The sequence below is a fragment of the Danio rerio genome, chromosome 18 (genome assembly GCF_049306965.1).
Source record: "Danio rerio strain Tuebingen ecotype United States chromosome 18, GRCz12tu, whole genome shotgun sequence".
NCBI classification, from domain to species: Eukaryota; Metazoa; Chordata; class Actinopteri; order Cypriniformes; family Danionidae; genus Danio; species Danio rerio.
Window position 1 is genome coordinate 27767457 of NC_133193.1, and position 14641 is coordinate 27782097.

The window sequence follows — 14641 nt, forward strand, 5'->3', positions numbered from 1 at the left end:
TCAGGAAGGCTATTCCAGAGTTTAGGAGCCATAAATGAAAAGGCTCAACCCCCTTTACTTGACTTTGCTGTTCTGGTTACTGCCAGAAGCCCTGAGTTTTAAGATTTTATAGAGCGGGTTGGACTGTAGCGAGACAGAAGGTTGGTTAGATAAACAGGAGCTAGATTATTTAAAGCTTTATAGCATGTTATCACTTGATTGAATGGCCACTATCAGTGGTTATTAGCGGATATATATGGGCCAGTAGGGGCCTTCTGGATCATCCAACCACATGGTTAATCAGCTATACTAATAGAGAAGACTTTAGATCCAGATCTGTTTTTACATTACTGTGACGGTTGGGTTTAAGGTTGCAGAAGGGGTAGACTTTAATAAAAAAAAAATTAATGGGAAATTTTATAAATAATAATAAGGCCCCTACTGGCCCATATCTATCAGCTGATAACCACTGATAGCACCAATTCAATTGAGTGATAACATTCAAATTGGCTGTCTGAGTAGGGTTCGAAACAACGATTCTGGCATAGGAAATGGGTGCTCTGGTGATCAGAGGAGTGAGGTTTGTTTAATTATGGCTGGAGCAAAACTGTGCAGAGGTCCTACAGTAATCGAGTTTGAGACCTATAATTTAAATAATCTGTATGCAGCTCTTTTCATGCCATAACTGTTTGTATTGTTTAGTGATGAAAACAAAAAAAGACAACACCAACATTCCCACTCTGAGTGGGACAAGAGAGGCACACACTCTAAAAGGCAGCTAAAAAACGTGGCTAAAGCACCTCTCATGATCAGGGAAGGGAGGTTTACCCACACACCACTTAATAGCCGGCCTCCGTTACACTCAGCCCCCTAAACCTCACGGCACCAATATGATCCCGCCAGTCCAACACCCATCCACTCACTCTGAGTAGGGCTCGAACCAGCAATTCTGGCATAGGAGGCAGGTGGTCTCGTAATCAGGGATGCCCACACACCACTAAACATCTGGCCTCTATTACATCAAGGACATTTAATGTCATCTCACCAATATTTTTAGTTTTCGTAGAGGCTTAACACTGTTGATTCAACTATATTTTTTGTTGAATGACAAGAACTGCATTCAAAAATAAATAAATATACTTCTAATAACTGCAGTGCAGGGGTGGCGTGGCGCACAATGGGTAGCAATGTTGCTTCACAGCAAGAAGGTCACTGGTTCGAGCCCCAGCTGGGTCAGTTGGGATTTCTGTGTGAAGTCTGCATGTTCTCCCCGTGTTCGCGTAGGTTTCCTCCTGGTGCTCTGGTTTCCCCCAGAGTCCAAAGACATGCGGTATAGGTGAATTGGGTAAATTGGTTGAAATATATGTGATTGAATGTGTATGGATGTTTCCCAGTGATTGGTTGCAGCTGGAAGGGCATCTGCTGTGTAAAACATTTGCTGGATAAGTTGGCGGTTCATTCCGTTGTGGCGACCCCTGATTAATAAAGGGACTAAGCCGAAAAGACAATTAATGAATGAATAACTGCAGTGCTTTATGACAAGTGAAATAACTTTGAAAAAAGATTCACCACAAGCACAGTTTTGCTGATTTCTGACTGTTCAGGCCATTATATGTTTGACAAAATCGTTGACATCCCCTTTAATATGTAAGGAAGCCAAGAGTCATATCTCTACAGGAAAGGGTTGAATGGAGGCATTACGAACGTGTCCTTGATACATTTATTTTTCTGCTTATGGTGAATCACAGCCGTAGTATCAACAATTACAGGAGATAAAGAAGAGGAAATGACAGAGATGTTCAAGGAGCTGCTGGGCTTGAGCACAAATGGCTGATTATAACCGTCATCTGTTGTGAGGTCTGAATGAGGACACTAAGTGCTGGTTTAAGCCCTTCCGTAAGCTGTTTAATACAGAAATAAGTATTTTAAAAGAAGCTGCAAAGACAAATGTTTCTTAGAAATCTTGGTTGGGTGCAATGAAAGTGAAACAACCCTGGGAGATGCAAAACAAGCTATCCTGCAGGGCGGCAGGAAGTGCTGCTCATTGTGAGTGCTGCTTTGATTAACTGTGCAAATGCAAAGACCTTCATGATTTACTACCAATCGACCTGTAATGATCATTCACACGATTGATTACCGATGAATGCATTGGTCAGACAAGTCATGAAATAAATTGTAGCTACCTAAAGGAAAGTGTAATGTGCACGTTTAGTGAGCTTATAATAACGCCAATAGCAATAATGCTTTTGAAACTAGTTTCAATTGATTTTGTTGGAACCTAAATATTATTTTAGGTAAATACATATATAGAAATATTTAAGGCATCTCAGTGAACAGCCAAGACACTCAACCTTTGAGTATAGACCTTTGAGTTCTCATCATTTACAATTTTAACATGTGTCTGTACATACACTTAAACAATAAACCAAAGCAATCAGAGTCCAGAAGATAATGTATATATATATATCAAATATATAAAATAAATATATATATATTTTTTAGGTATTACTAATATATATATATATATATATATATATATATATATATATATATATATATATATATATATATATATATATATATATATATATATATATTGTAGTCTTACCTGTCCATACATTGAACTTAAAAATATGCTGTTGATGCTGTCGTTGGTAATGAGGAATGTAATTTTCTTTTTATCTGTTAAAATAGTATCAATTAATACAGTATAGTATGAGACATTAAATAATGGTTAGCACAAAAGTAATCTAAATGTAATCCAAACGTAGTCCGATTATGTTATATAAATGTGTAATCTAAGAGATTAATTTAATGACTAAACATTGTTTTATGTGATTTGCAATTAGTTACTGCTTGCAATTCCTAGGCAGTCTACCCAGATCTGTATATGTTAAATCAGATTCAGATTATACTACGTTTAGTGTAAACATGGCATTGGTTAATGCAACTGAGTAATAATAAAGCCTCAAAATGTGTATTTCTAGTATTAAGCTCATCGTCTGAGCAACAGATATAAAATGAACTCAAGTGACTGTAAAGAACGTTTGTCTCTCTGTCCGAGGTTCTGAAACCAGATCACGTGACGCCACTGCCTCATTCAGCAGTGAGCGCGCGCGCACTGGTTTATAGAGATTTTCACGTGAGAACGCGACAAACCATCACTCGCATACACTGTAGCCTAATTCTCTCCGCTCACTGCGTCACAGAAGAGCTTACGGGAGGCATTTTTGTACCTTTTTCCACCGCTTGAACGCGTTCGACAACATTACGATGGTAGACTTTGGCATTCTTCGTTTTTCTCTGCGCTTCTTTCCTACTTCATGCCAAGGCGGTGATTGCAGTGGATGGGCAGAACGTGCCAGGCTTCGTTTCTAATCCAAAAAGTGCCCGTCTACTCGGGGATCTCGCGCTAAGAAGATGTAAGGACCAAAACAAGCCTTCACCCTGCAAAACTATCATCTTTCTTCACAAAAATGCAGAAGGGAATTCGGCTGAATGATGGTCATGTCACCTACCTGGGTCTTTTGGCGAAGAAGGATGGCACGAGGCGAGGCTGCTTAAGCAAAAAGAGCTCCGACAACACAAAATGGCACACCAAGTGGTTTGCTCTGTTGCAAAATATGCTTTTTTATTTTGAGAGCGAGTCCAGCTCGCGACCCTCGGGATTATACCTGTTGGAGGGATGTGTGTGTGACAGGTCGCCCTCACCCAAACCTTCACTGTCAGCCAAGGAGTGCTTAGAAAAACAGGTATGAAACAAACGGAACGACAACTTCTGTGCTTACTTCTTCTAGACCTTTAAAATAGAGTTACTTTTCTGGGAAAGGGGAGTAAACTGAGATGCCTGTTTCCATCTAGCAGGGACTGGGGGTTTGTTTTATGCGTAAAGATGATGAGCATGCGCTCGACACAGCCGACAATTTCACCACCAGGCAGCTTCTGCTGCTCAGAAATTTTTGCTCTTTGTGTTTTTTTAGTTGTTTAACTAAGGGTTATCTGTCATCTCTACATTTGTATTTGGAAGTGATCATCTTTTAAGTGAGATGACATTACAGTGTTTAAAGCGAATGCGTTACATAATACACGTTTGTTTATTGATCGGTACTCTGTGGTTACATAAATTATGAATGCGTTACAAATGTTTGTGTTAAGGTCTGGTTCATCCAAACATTCAAAAACCTGTCATCATTACTCGCTCTCGTCTTGTTTCAAACCTCTTTGAGTTTCTTTCATCGGCGAAACTCAAAACTAGTCACAATTCACTTTTAATTGACGGAAAACGTTACAATGAAAGCGAAAGGTGAACATTATGCCCATTATTATTCACAGACGATAAAACAACATGAAAGTGATGAAATGGCTGGATCGTTTCACATTGTATAGAGGTTTATGCTGTAAAACTCAACCGTCAGCATCACGATAAGGCTAGACAACACTTTACCGATATATGTGCCTTTCATCTTTTGACATCCGTTTTGCTTTCCAGGAAAATGGATCTAATTCTTTTTAGCGTTTCTACTCTGAGACGGTCAAGTTTCGACTGTTCCGCTCTCTCCTTCACACAGGAGAGAAAATGACGCTAGAGAAGCACTTTATAAACCTCAGAGTCGCCATCATGCGGAAAACTGGCGTAGAATCGCAGTCTGTTTGACGTATTGATTTAATTCCCGCGCTGATATTAATAGCATCCTACCTTGGCAACTGCGTCTCGCAACGTGTTTAATAACAAATCGCTCTCAAAGCTGAACTTAATGTTCACAAAACACTGTTTGGGCGTCTGGAAAGGTGTTGTGCAGCATTCAATGTTTCTTTGTTCGTTTTACTGTGACAAAGATGCTGCTGATTGAGCTAAACCTAGTGACTACTAGTGAAACTAAAGCATATTTATGAGGATGTTATGCCATTTTTTTAGTTTAGAGTTATTATATCAATATTTTAATAATTAATTTAAAATAAATAGAAATAAAAGGAAGAGGTATAAAGAAATAGCTGCTATATGCAGCAATAAAACACGCTGACCTACCTTAAAGATGCACTTCATATTTTTTATATGAACAAACATGTTAAAATAAACAAATTAATGTTACTTGACAAATATCATTAAAATCTGTGTGAACCTAAGTTACTGCAGACTTTTATTTCTATTTGAAGGCATGTTTCAAAGTGAAATGAATGAGTTGTAGGCATGTTTTTTTTATTTTAGATTTATTTTTGGTTTATATTAACTTGCATGGATTAGTTGTGTATCTTGAGACTAACAACGTGTGCTAGAAAAATAAACTTTATAAATTTTGATTTGATTTGTTTACATCAATAGTCGCCAATCTTGTGAACAGGCACTCTGAACTGACAAAAAGTTAAAATGTTTAATCAATTCGTTATTTTTATGTATTTTTATTTTTTTTCCCACACAAACGTTTTCTTGTAACTTCATAACAGTACAGTTGTTTTTAGGTGAACAATTCAGGTTACCTTAAGATTACATGACTGGAAGTGTCATGAAATTCCATTTGTTTTGGATTAAATTGATTAAAAAAAAACATTAGCCAGCTAAGAGATGAATCACAATTTATCTATTTTTTATTGAATCAAGAAAGCATTTATATTAAATAGATAAGACAAAGACTGCATTCTTTAGTTTTATCAGGGGGAAATCTAAATCACATAAAGCATTGTGAATTATAACCAAATTTAAAATAAATTGACAACATAAACATCTTGATTGGATGTTTGTTTATATAAAACAATTGTGTGCTTTACATTCACTGCAAAATTTGCCACTCAACTACAGTATGTTGTACTTACAAAATAATTTAAAAGGTAGATTTCCTTAATAATACAGTAACTCCTGTGTTTAACATTATAAAAACAACAAAAGAAAATACAATTGGTTAATAACCCTATATCTCACAGTAGGGTTGTTTTCAAGGTAAATATATTTTCTATTTTAATAAAAAAAAAAAATGTGTTTTAGAGTTACAGATCCCAACTAAATTCTGTAATACCAATGATAGTATCAATAATAATAATAATAATAATAATAATAATAATAATAATAATGATAATAATAATAATAAATTAAAAATTATAACTATAATTATAATAAAAATAGAATAATTAATCATCAATGTAATTTAGAAATTAATTTGCAGAATTAAATTTTAAACATAATTCCATAGCATGCATTAGCATGTGCATGGTCAAGCAGGCAGTCCAAAAATAATAGAAGTAGAAAAATAAAATGTCCACTCAAGCTGTTTAGGCTGAAGTGAGGACTTACAGCTGTACAGCATGAGGACAAACAGCAGGACTTAAAGTGGTGACCATGGCCACCACAGTAAATGCCACAGACACAGACGCATTGCACTGAACATGCTGCAAACATCAGCACAAACCCCCCCAAAAGACTTGATTGATAGAGACCTGCAAAAAAAAATGAATAACATGAAGGAGCAAAATCAGCAAGAACCTATACAGTAGACATCAGTATAAGAACCAGTGAAATGTAAACAAACCGTATTGAGAGCACACCTTTAATATTCATACCCGGATGCGACAGCCATTAAATCCATGTAACCATATGGCAATCTAGAGCATTCGCTGTAGTTACATTAGTAGAACTGGCTGTGGAAAATAGCTGCATTCCTTCTATTTGTTTTATAAGCACAACAAAGCTGAAGATGTTTTACCTTGGTGAAACCTGTCTTCAGCCTGCAGTGCTTATCTCTGTGGAGGACCGCAATTCAACGTGAGTCTAGGTTCTTTCTGTGAACAGCTGTCCTTGTGCTGACGAAGCAGGATGCAGCATGGAGTTTGATGCTGTGCATGTCTGGCATCTTCTGAAGAACAGAGCGCAGTTAAAGCCACATTACCTCGCAATCAACGATTCAGTGTTAGACAGAGTCACGCACGCATCACCTTTTATATTCAGGCGTGCACAGTATAACCTCATTCTGAGTCATTTATTTGCATAAATAAGTGTAAGCTGGCAAGCTCTGCATTTTCACTCAGAATGCATTAATGTATGATAAATGTCATATTGCGAATACTTACCTTGAGCAGGGGTGCTTTTCCCAAACAACGTGGCTGAACTATCATGGTACAATGCATGGTTTGGGAAAAGAACAATGTAGTGATGAGTGTTTCCCAAAACCGTAGTTTCTCTGTCGCAGATCCATCATTTGAACCACGTTAGTTATAACGTAAAACATCCATAATGACACTCTAAATGGGGCGGAGTAACTACCTCTTTAAAAAATAAAACCCCATAATTTGTTGTGCAAATTATAGTGTTTTGAACGAACCCTCATTAAAAAAAAATCCAATATAAGTTTTGGTAAAAACATGCCCTTGTTTTTCAAATTAATTGAACTATATGTAAACAGCACATATAGAGGGCCTATGTTTTCCTTACAAATATTATTGAGAATATTCCATATTCAATTCAAAACATAAAACATAAAACATATAAATCATATAAATCGTTAATTGTTGTAATTTACAGTAGGCTATTTATTAAGTAATAAAGAAATATCCTACTTAATAATAATAATAATAATAATAATATATTTCATTATTAATATTAAGTAGGATCTTCTTTTGTTTTTTTTTTTTTTTTTGTTTTTACCATATAACCTTCCCCATGTGCTCCTTTGTTCCGGTTCCCGCCATTTGTTATTGTTTATTATTTCCACCGGTGTCTCACCCCTCTATGTAATCAGTTTAATCATCTCCTGTGTGTTTAAGTCCCTGTGTTTAGTTAGTTCCTTGTCTGCTATTCTAAGTTGTGTCTTGTCATCAGCCCCTTGTTTTTCTTGTGTCTTCTGCATTATCAATGTCCTTTCAAGTGAGTGTTTGTAGATAAATCTACGTGTTTTAATAAATCCTGCAATCCTTTTTGCCTTCCTGAGTGAGTCAAGGCGTTACAACTGGGAAGGGCATGCAATTGTCAATATGAAGATTGCTAAAACAAATGTGAAAATACTTTGAAAGCAAATCACACCTATGAGAGATTACCCTAATGTTTTTTTTATATTATTATTATTATTATTATTTAAATCATTCCAAGTTTAAATGTTAGAATGTTCTAAATGAATAGGGCATATGGGGGATAACTGGGAATAGAACAAAACCAGGAACTATGCTTTCTAACTACAGCTCTAGAAGTGTAGTTGCAATGGTACAAGTTTGCGAGTATTCGTTAGAACGATGGATTTATGAAACACCAAATCAACAAATTATGTTTGTAACAATGCAACTTGCGACCTAAGTTGGCTAACGATGGTTTTTAGAAACGCACCCCGGAGCAGCCAGTGTCCAGCTAAAAACAGTAACTGTGTTTTTACAGATATAGTTCTAAAAATCATCAAAAATAGCAGATTTCACACCACAATTAAAAGGATGGTGGCATAGAGGGAGAATTTTGAGGGAATCCTTTCTAAAAAAAAAAAAAAAAAAAGTAGAGAAAAAAATCCTAGTTGCAAAAAAACATTGACAGCCAACCAGAATCTAATCTTCTTTAAAGGCACAATATGTAACATTATTTCATTAAATTATTTGAATACCATAGCTGTTTCTCAATTTCAAGAATGCAGAGAATGGACTTGCCTTCTTGTGATGTACTATCTTGCCAGGTCACCTCGGAAGACTTAACTTGGGAGACCACGAGAACAGAGAGAACTGTGAGAAATGAGATGCTGCATTCTCCCTGATGGTCACATGACCTTTACTCATTTTTAACGGAAAATAATTGAAATATTACAGCATCCATACAATTTTTTTTCTCTCTTTTCAATATACAGAGTGTTTCAAAAAGAATACCACAACATTGAAAATTAAGAACTCCGCAAAGAAGAAAAGGAAAGCTAAGCTCTTTCTGTCGTCCATTTAAGGAAGCTCTGAAGTTTCATTTGGTCGCTAGGAGTGATGTTGTCATCATGTTTCTTTGATTAAATACAGATTTTCAAAGTTGTGTTATTATTTTGAATCACCCTGTATATAACGTGCACGCGTCACAAACCTTACAAATATACTTTGCACAATACAAAAGAAAAAGATCAATAGTGATAAATAGACGCTGTTTCCCAAACGAATTCTGAACACGCTTATTGAAGCAGAGCAAAAGTCTGGCTTTTGGGTGCGTGTTTAAACAGACATATACACATAATTAATAATCATAAATCTAAAGATGTCGATCCTGGTGTTTTTTTCAAACACAATAGTTTCGAGTTAAATTAGCATAAAAAGTTAGGAAAGCAGTCGAATGCCTTCATTATATTGTTAGATGTGTGCATTTTTAAATTGACACCTCTGTTTTTTAATGTAATCAAACGAAAAAATACAAATAAATGTGACTCATTTGTTGCTCTTTAATCAGAATGTGTAAGTTATACAGTGAAGAAACAGCTAATGAGATTTAATTTGATTCTATTTTATTATAACAGCTATTAATTTTAATAAGCTGAACTGTTTGCTAATGTATTTGCTGCTAATGTATATATTTATTTTTTCTTTTGTAAGTAATAATAATAAACATATGAATGACCATTTAACTGTTTATCTACAATGAAAAAGCTCCAAATAAACATATTTAGTAATTTGGGGATTTTTTTAAAGGGGGGGTCCTTTATTATGGTGGGCAAATCCCTTATTTTCACATTCCAATGTTGACAGGTATGTAATACCTTTTAAACTTGTATTTAATGTCCAAAATGCAAATCCTATTAGATCGACTTTATTTGGTAAACAAAGCAAGACTCTCATATAATATCTCAACTAAAAGACAGAAAATATTATTTTACAAACTATCTTTGCACACTGGGCAAACCGATTTTATTCTCTAACACTACAATGTTTTTGAATGTAAAACTATGCAAATGGTGCTCTGTGGTGTGACGGGAATTTAAGCAGTGTCTCCACAGTTCAAAATATAGTGGAAATCTGTGGCAATTATATGTTGCAAAATCTCGGAGGGTCTAAATAAGCCTAGAATACTTTAGCTCATCCATGACCATGATTTCTGCAGGAGCCCTATAGTATGTAATGAAGACAGCAACTCCCATGATTCCACACTCTGTCACATCAACAACAAACTACACCTTTGTTTGTTATGAATACATGTCCTCTAGTGGTGAATATGACAAACTGCGTCTTTAAGGAGCTTAAGCATTTAAAACATCAGATTACAATACTTCAGCTCATTTTCACAATCAACAGAACAACATTGTGGGTGGAAGCTAATATATTTATCTAAAATTTGTAGAATATGATATTTGTTAATATAGTTGTCCAATAAAATGATCTTTATAGTTATCATCCTCTATGAACAGGCTTTACACTTGTGTACATAAAATTATTCACACATTTAATGGAACAGATAGTGATTTACACAGTGATGATTCATAATTTTAAACAAGTCGTTGACTGAAAGGAATAGTTCACCTAAAAATGAACACTGTTGTTTTTTATGTTATGATTTAATTGATCTTATTGCGAATGATAAACTAATGCATGTGTTTCTTTTTTATTTAGCGACTCTAGCAGATTTCTCCAATCATTTAATCTGCTTAAACCCTGCCCCTTACTTACAGTCAACTGTAAGCTTTCGTATTTAGATCAGCCTGCTCCCCCTACATTTTTTTTTTCCTTTTTCCAGTTGACTTTGATTTGTTGCCCAATTTCGAAGAAACGATCTGTCATTATTTCTGTTACATTATGAAAATTATGGAGAGGTCATGTGATCAAAGATATTTTTCTGTTCTTTTGAACTGATCAAGTGAAAACAAATGGGTTAGTTATACATACAGTGCTAAGCATAATTCAGTACACCCCATATTGAAAATAAATAATTTCATCCATTTCTTAGTGAACTTAGGCAATGTATTTTGGTTCATTTAAACAAAACAGATTTATTAAACAGATATATTTATTTTAGTCACCAAACATATTTAGAAATTGAAAGATAATACAATTAAATTCAAGCAAAATATTGCAAAAAATAAAAAATTACAACCTACAAAATTTCAAATAAATTTTTCTCTCTTTTTTTATTCTTTTATTTTATTCTCTTCTATTCTTTCTTTTTTTCCCCCTTTTTGAATTTGTATTTAATGTTTTTCTATAACATATAAATTTTGGTGTACTAGTTTTTGGATTTATATTGTAAGTTATTTTGTTAGAAAAGCTCCAGATTTGGCTTTAGTACTGACTAATCTAATGTATATGCACACTTATAATATTGTCTAACTTTCTATTAAAAATCCGAATTTAAAAGATTTGTAAAGGGTGCACTTATATGTGCTAAGCACTGTACATGCAAATTTGATTTTATATTTTCTTAAATTTATATTAGTATAAATAAAATCCACAGTCATGGATGCATGTAAAATCCCTACACAAAAGTGCAATTTTTTCATGTTTATCCCAGATGCTAAACTTGTATGTAGACCTAATGATCTTCTTGTAACCTCTTTCAGATTCATGATCAAGGATGGCCAGTATTAAAAAATAATATTTTGTCATTTGTATTTGATAGGGTTTATGAAAATGGATTAATATTTTGTATCAAAATCTTGTATTTTATTATTTTTTAAAATATTGCAAAATACGTTACAGGTCTACATGATGACATCATGATGCAGCCTCTGATTGGCACATTCTCAGTTATTTGCCTAGGCTTGAGATCAGATGAGAAAATTAATTTATATTGAGGAAGGTGGATAATGCTAGGATTATGGAAGGAAATTATGCATCACAGCATAGCTATACCAACAATCATTTGTTTAAATTGTTTGAATTGCCAGTAGTATAGTTAATGAAGAGGAAACATGTCTACCTAAAGCTGTCAAAGTGGGGCAAATATTTAAAAATACAGACTAGTCAAAAGCAGCTGACTCAGGTTATACGACAGCAGCAGGATATACATGAAAAGTTTAGTAGTAGAAAAATGGTAACTCCATTTTTAGTAATTTTGAGATTTGTTTTACATTAAAACATGTATTACATTGAGTAGGCCTATTGAAGAGTTAAATTCTATATAACTAAATATAAGAAACAATCTGTCGAAAAAAGTAACTTTTATTGTATTATCCTTTTAAATTATAAGAATGTTTAGAGGTTGATTAATCATTGTACAGAGATTTTGTCAATTTTTCTGGCCACACAATGGATGGAAACATAATCAACATACATAGTACTATATTCTAAATTATTATCCAAATTGAACAGGAACTCCTGTATGAAATTTGTAGCAAAAATATACTAAATGAACAAAAACATGTAACAAAAATTAGAGATATCTAACTATTCATGTACAGTAAGAGTAGACGTGAACGAGGTGGCAGTGAATGGATTGATCGAATAGCCCTCATCATAGAAGATTTTCAAAGAAGGTTCATGCTAGCTTTTAAATACTAAAACACATTTTTTTTTTTGATACATTTGTGGCTGCTGTATTTTGAAGTTAATTTTGATACGACTAAAATGGAGGTATTTGATTTTTCAATGTATTTTTGCCCATCTCTGGTCATAATTAGCAATATACAGTCTTGCTTACTCCATATGTGCTAACACACAGTAAGAAAAGCAAAAAGTGGGACACGTTTAGTCAAGAGTGTGGCTCTACACAGATGTGTAGGTGTATTTACTTTCTGTTTGAGAAAGAAAATCTTTGATTAGAAGACCATTTAATTTCTACTCAAATGTATCTTTTTGGATTGCAGTGTTCATAGATGACATTGTCAAATCTAAAAAAGCACTTACTCAGCATAAAGATGCTTTTGGGCAATCTGCATATTGGTGCATTTATCAAAAATTAGCGTTTTTATGTGAAAACCATCCCACTACCTTTCCTTTCATTGTCATTGTATTTACATACCAATCACTGTGCTCTACCATTCATTTACTGGCCCTTCTTTAATATATCTGCATTTGAGCCCATGGTTCCTATGGCAACTCTTATTTGCATGAGAAAAAGGGTGGTTGGAGGCATAGCGTGTGTGTGTGTGTGTATGAGTGTTGCAGAAGCATGTAGCAGTGTGTTGCGCCTCCTTCATTAATGCTAACGCTGTTTGGGCTAAATTTGTTCTGTTCAGTACCTCTGAGGGGTCAGGGCCCATTTATAGCAAAACACTCATCTCTCTTTTGGGAACAGCTGCATTTTTTGCAGCTCAACAGAAAGAGCGAGTGCATGTAGGCTTACTGATGCTTGCTATTTTGGTGTCCTTGCAGACATTAGTGCTCAAGACAGACATAAAATTTGTCCTTTAGAGAAGTGTGAACATGAAGAACGATGCAAAAAAAAGAGCATTTACCTTGCAAAGACTGTGGATTATTAATTCGACTTCTAAAAGTGCCACGGCACTGCTCTTTTATTCTGTTATGGGCCATTTTCTTTTCTAAAACAATGGCTGACTTTATTTAGCTAAGGCTGACGTGACAGGTAACAGGTTCTGCTGACAAAAAACAAAGGATATATGCGTGTATGATGAAAGATTCTGAATGGACCTGTCTGAACTCATACATTATACAAACGCTTTCATTATGAGTTTCTTTGTTTCGTTTAGATAACAGCAATCATTTTTGAATGTCATGTTCTTCATTTGAAGCACCCTATCCTCCATTATCTAGCTTTGTAATAGTCCATGTTTTCTAATTTGTTGGCTTGTGGCACATTTGTTTTTTGATCTATTAGAAAAAGTTATGTTTATTTTTGTGTGTCTCTCTGTGAATACAGGTTTTTGTGCTTTACATGGACACAAAGTAGAATGATAACATGGGTAGGATCTAGTTGTACACTATTAAGCCTGCTTACAGTTTTACAGTATGTTTTATCTTGCAAATATAAAGAAATTATCAAAGAAATAACATACTTCAGCCATTGGATTTATGCAAAAATATGTACAATTTTTAACAATATCACATTGTGTCTTATGTTGCTCGAGTACATTTTTGAAAATAGACAAAAGTACATTGACTTTACATTGAATTAATTTTCCTTTAGGACAAAAATCTATGATTGTGTTCCAATCATATTTTTGTAAATTTTCTACTGTAAATGTATGAGCTATTTAGCAAAAACCTCCAAGTGCCATCTGGATTTTGCTTCTACAATGAGCATGTTTCTCAGCCTCTTACGTTTATGTTCAATTATTTCATGTTAAAAGTGAGGAAAATAACCTATTATTTGCAAAAAAAAGTGAAATTACTGAATTAAGACATAGGAGTCTGAGAAAATTTTAAATTTTAAAAGACAATTGTGATTAGAGGTTTTTGCAGCTGAACTCTTCTTATTAAAACTGATTAGAAATTTCCATTGCTTAGCATTTCTTTTGGACAATTGTTAAGATGATTTTCTCTATCTTTGGAATTTTTGAACCCTAAAACTCCATATTTTCAAAAAGTTGTACCTTAAACAAATATGGATCATAATGGACCATATTTAATCATTTTCAGATGATGTATAAATCTTATTTTTTTATTTTTATTTTTTTGCTTCATGACAGTTTTTGTGTTCCACGGTTACATGTCTAAAACTCAGTATGACCTGATGGAAATATATGGCTGATTTTTTTATAAATAATATGTATACTGCAGTGCTTAAACAAATACATATGATATGTGATTGGACACAATACAGCCTTTTTGTATTTGTCATCAGCAG

The 14641-nt window shown here is 34.2% G+C and overlaps 1 protein-coding gene across 4 annotated transcripts in view; it reads left to right on the top strand.

Annotated features, from left to right (window-relative positions):
- The first annotated feature begins 3107 nt into the window (after positions 1 to 3107).
- rasgrf1 (Ras protein specific guanine nucleotide releasing factor 1) overlaps positions 3108 to 14641 on the top strand; it is an 81832-nt gene continuing 70298 nt past the window's right edge. For all 4 annotated transcript variants that reach the window (XM_073930339.1, XM_073930340.1, XM_009293629.5 and 1 more), the window contains exon 1: positions 3108 to 3731. In XM_073930339.1, the coding sequence (XP_073786440.1) occupies positions 3456 to 3731 (276 nt within the window). In that variant the 5' untranslated portion in view covers positions 3108 to 3455. The remainder of the gene's footprint in view (positions 3732 to 14641) is intronic.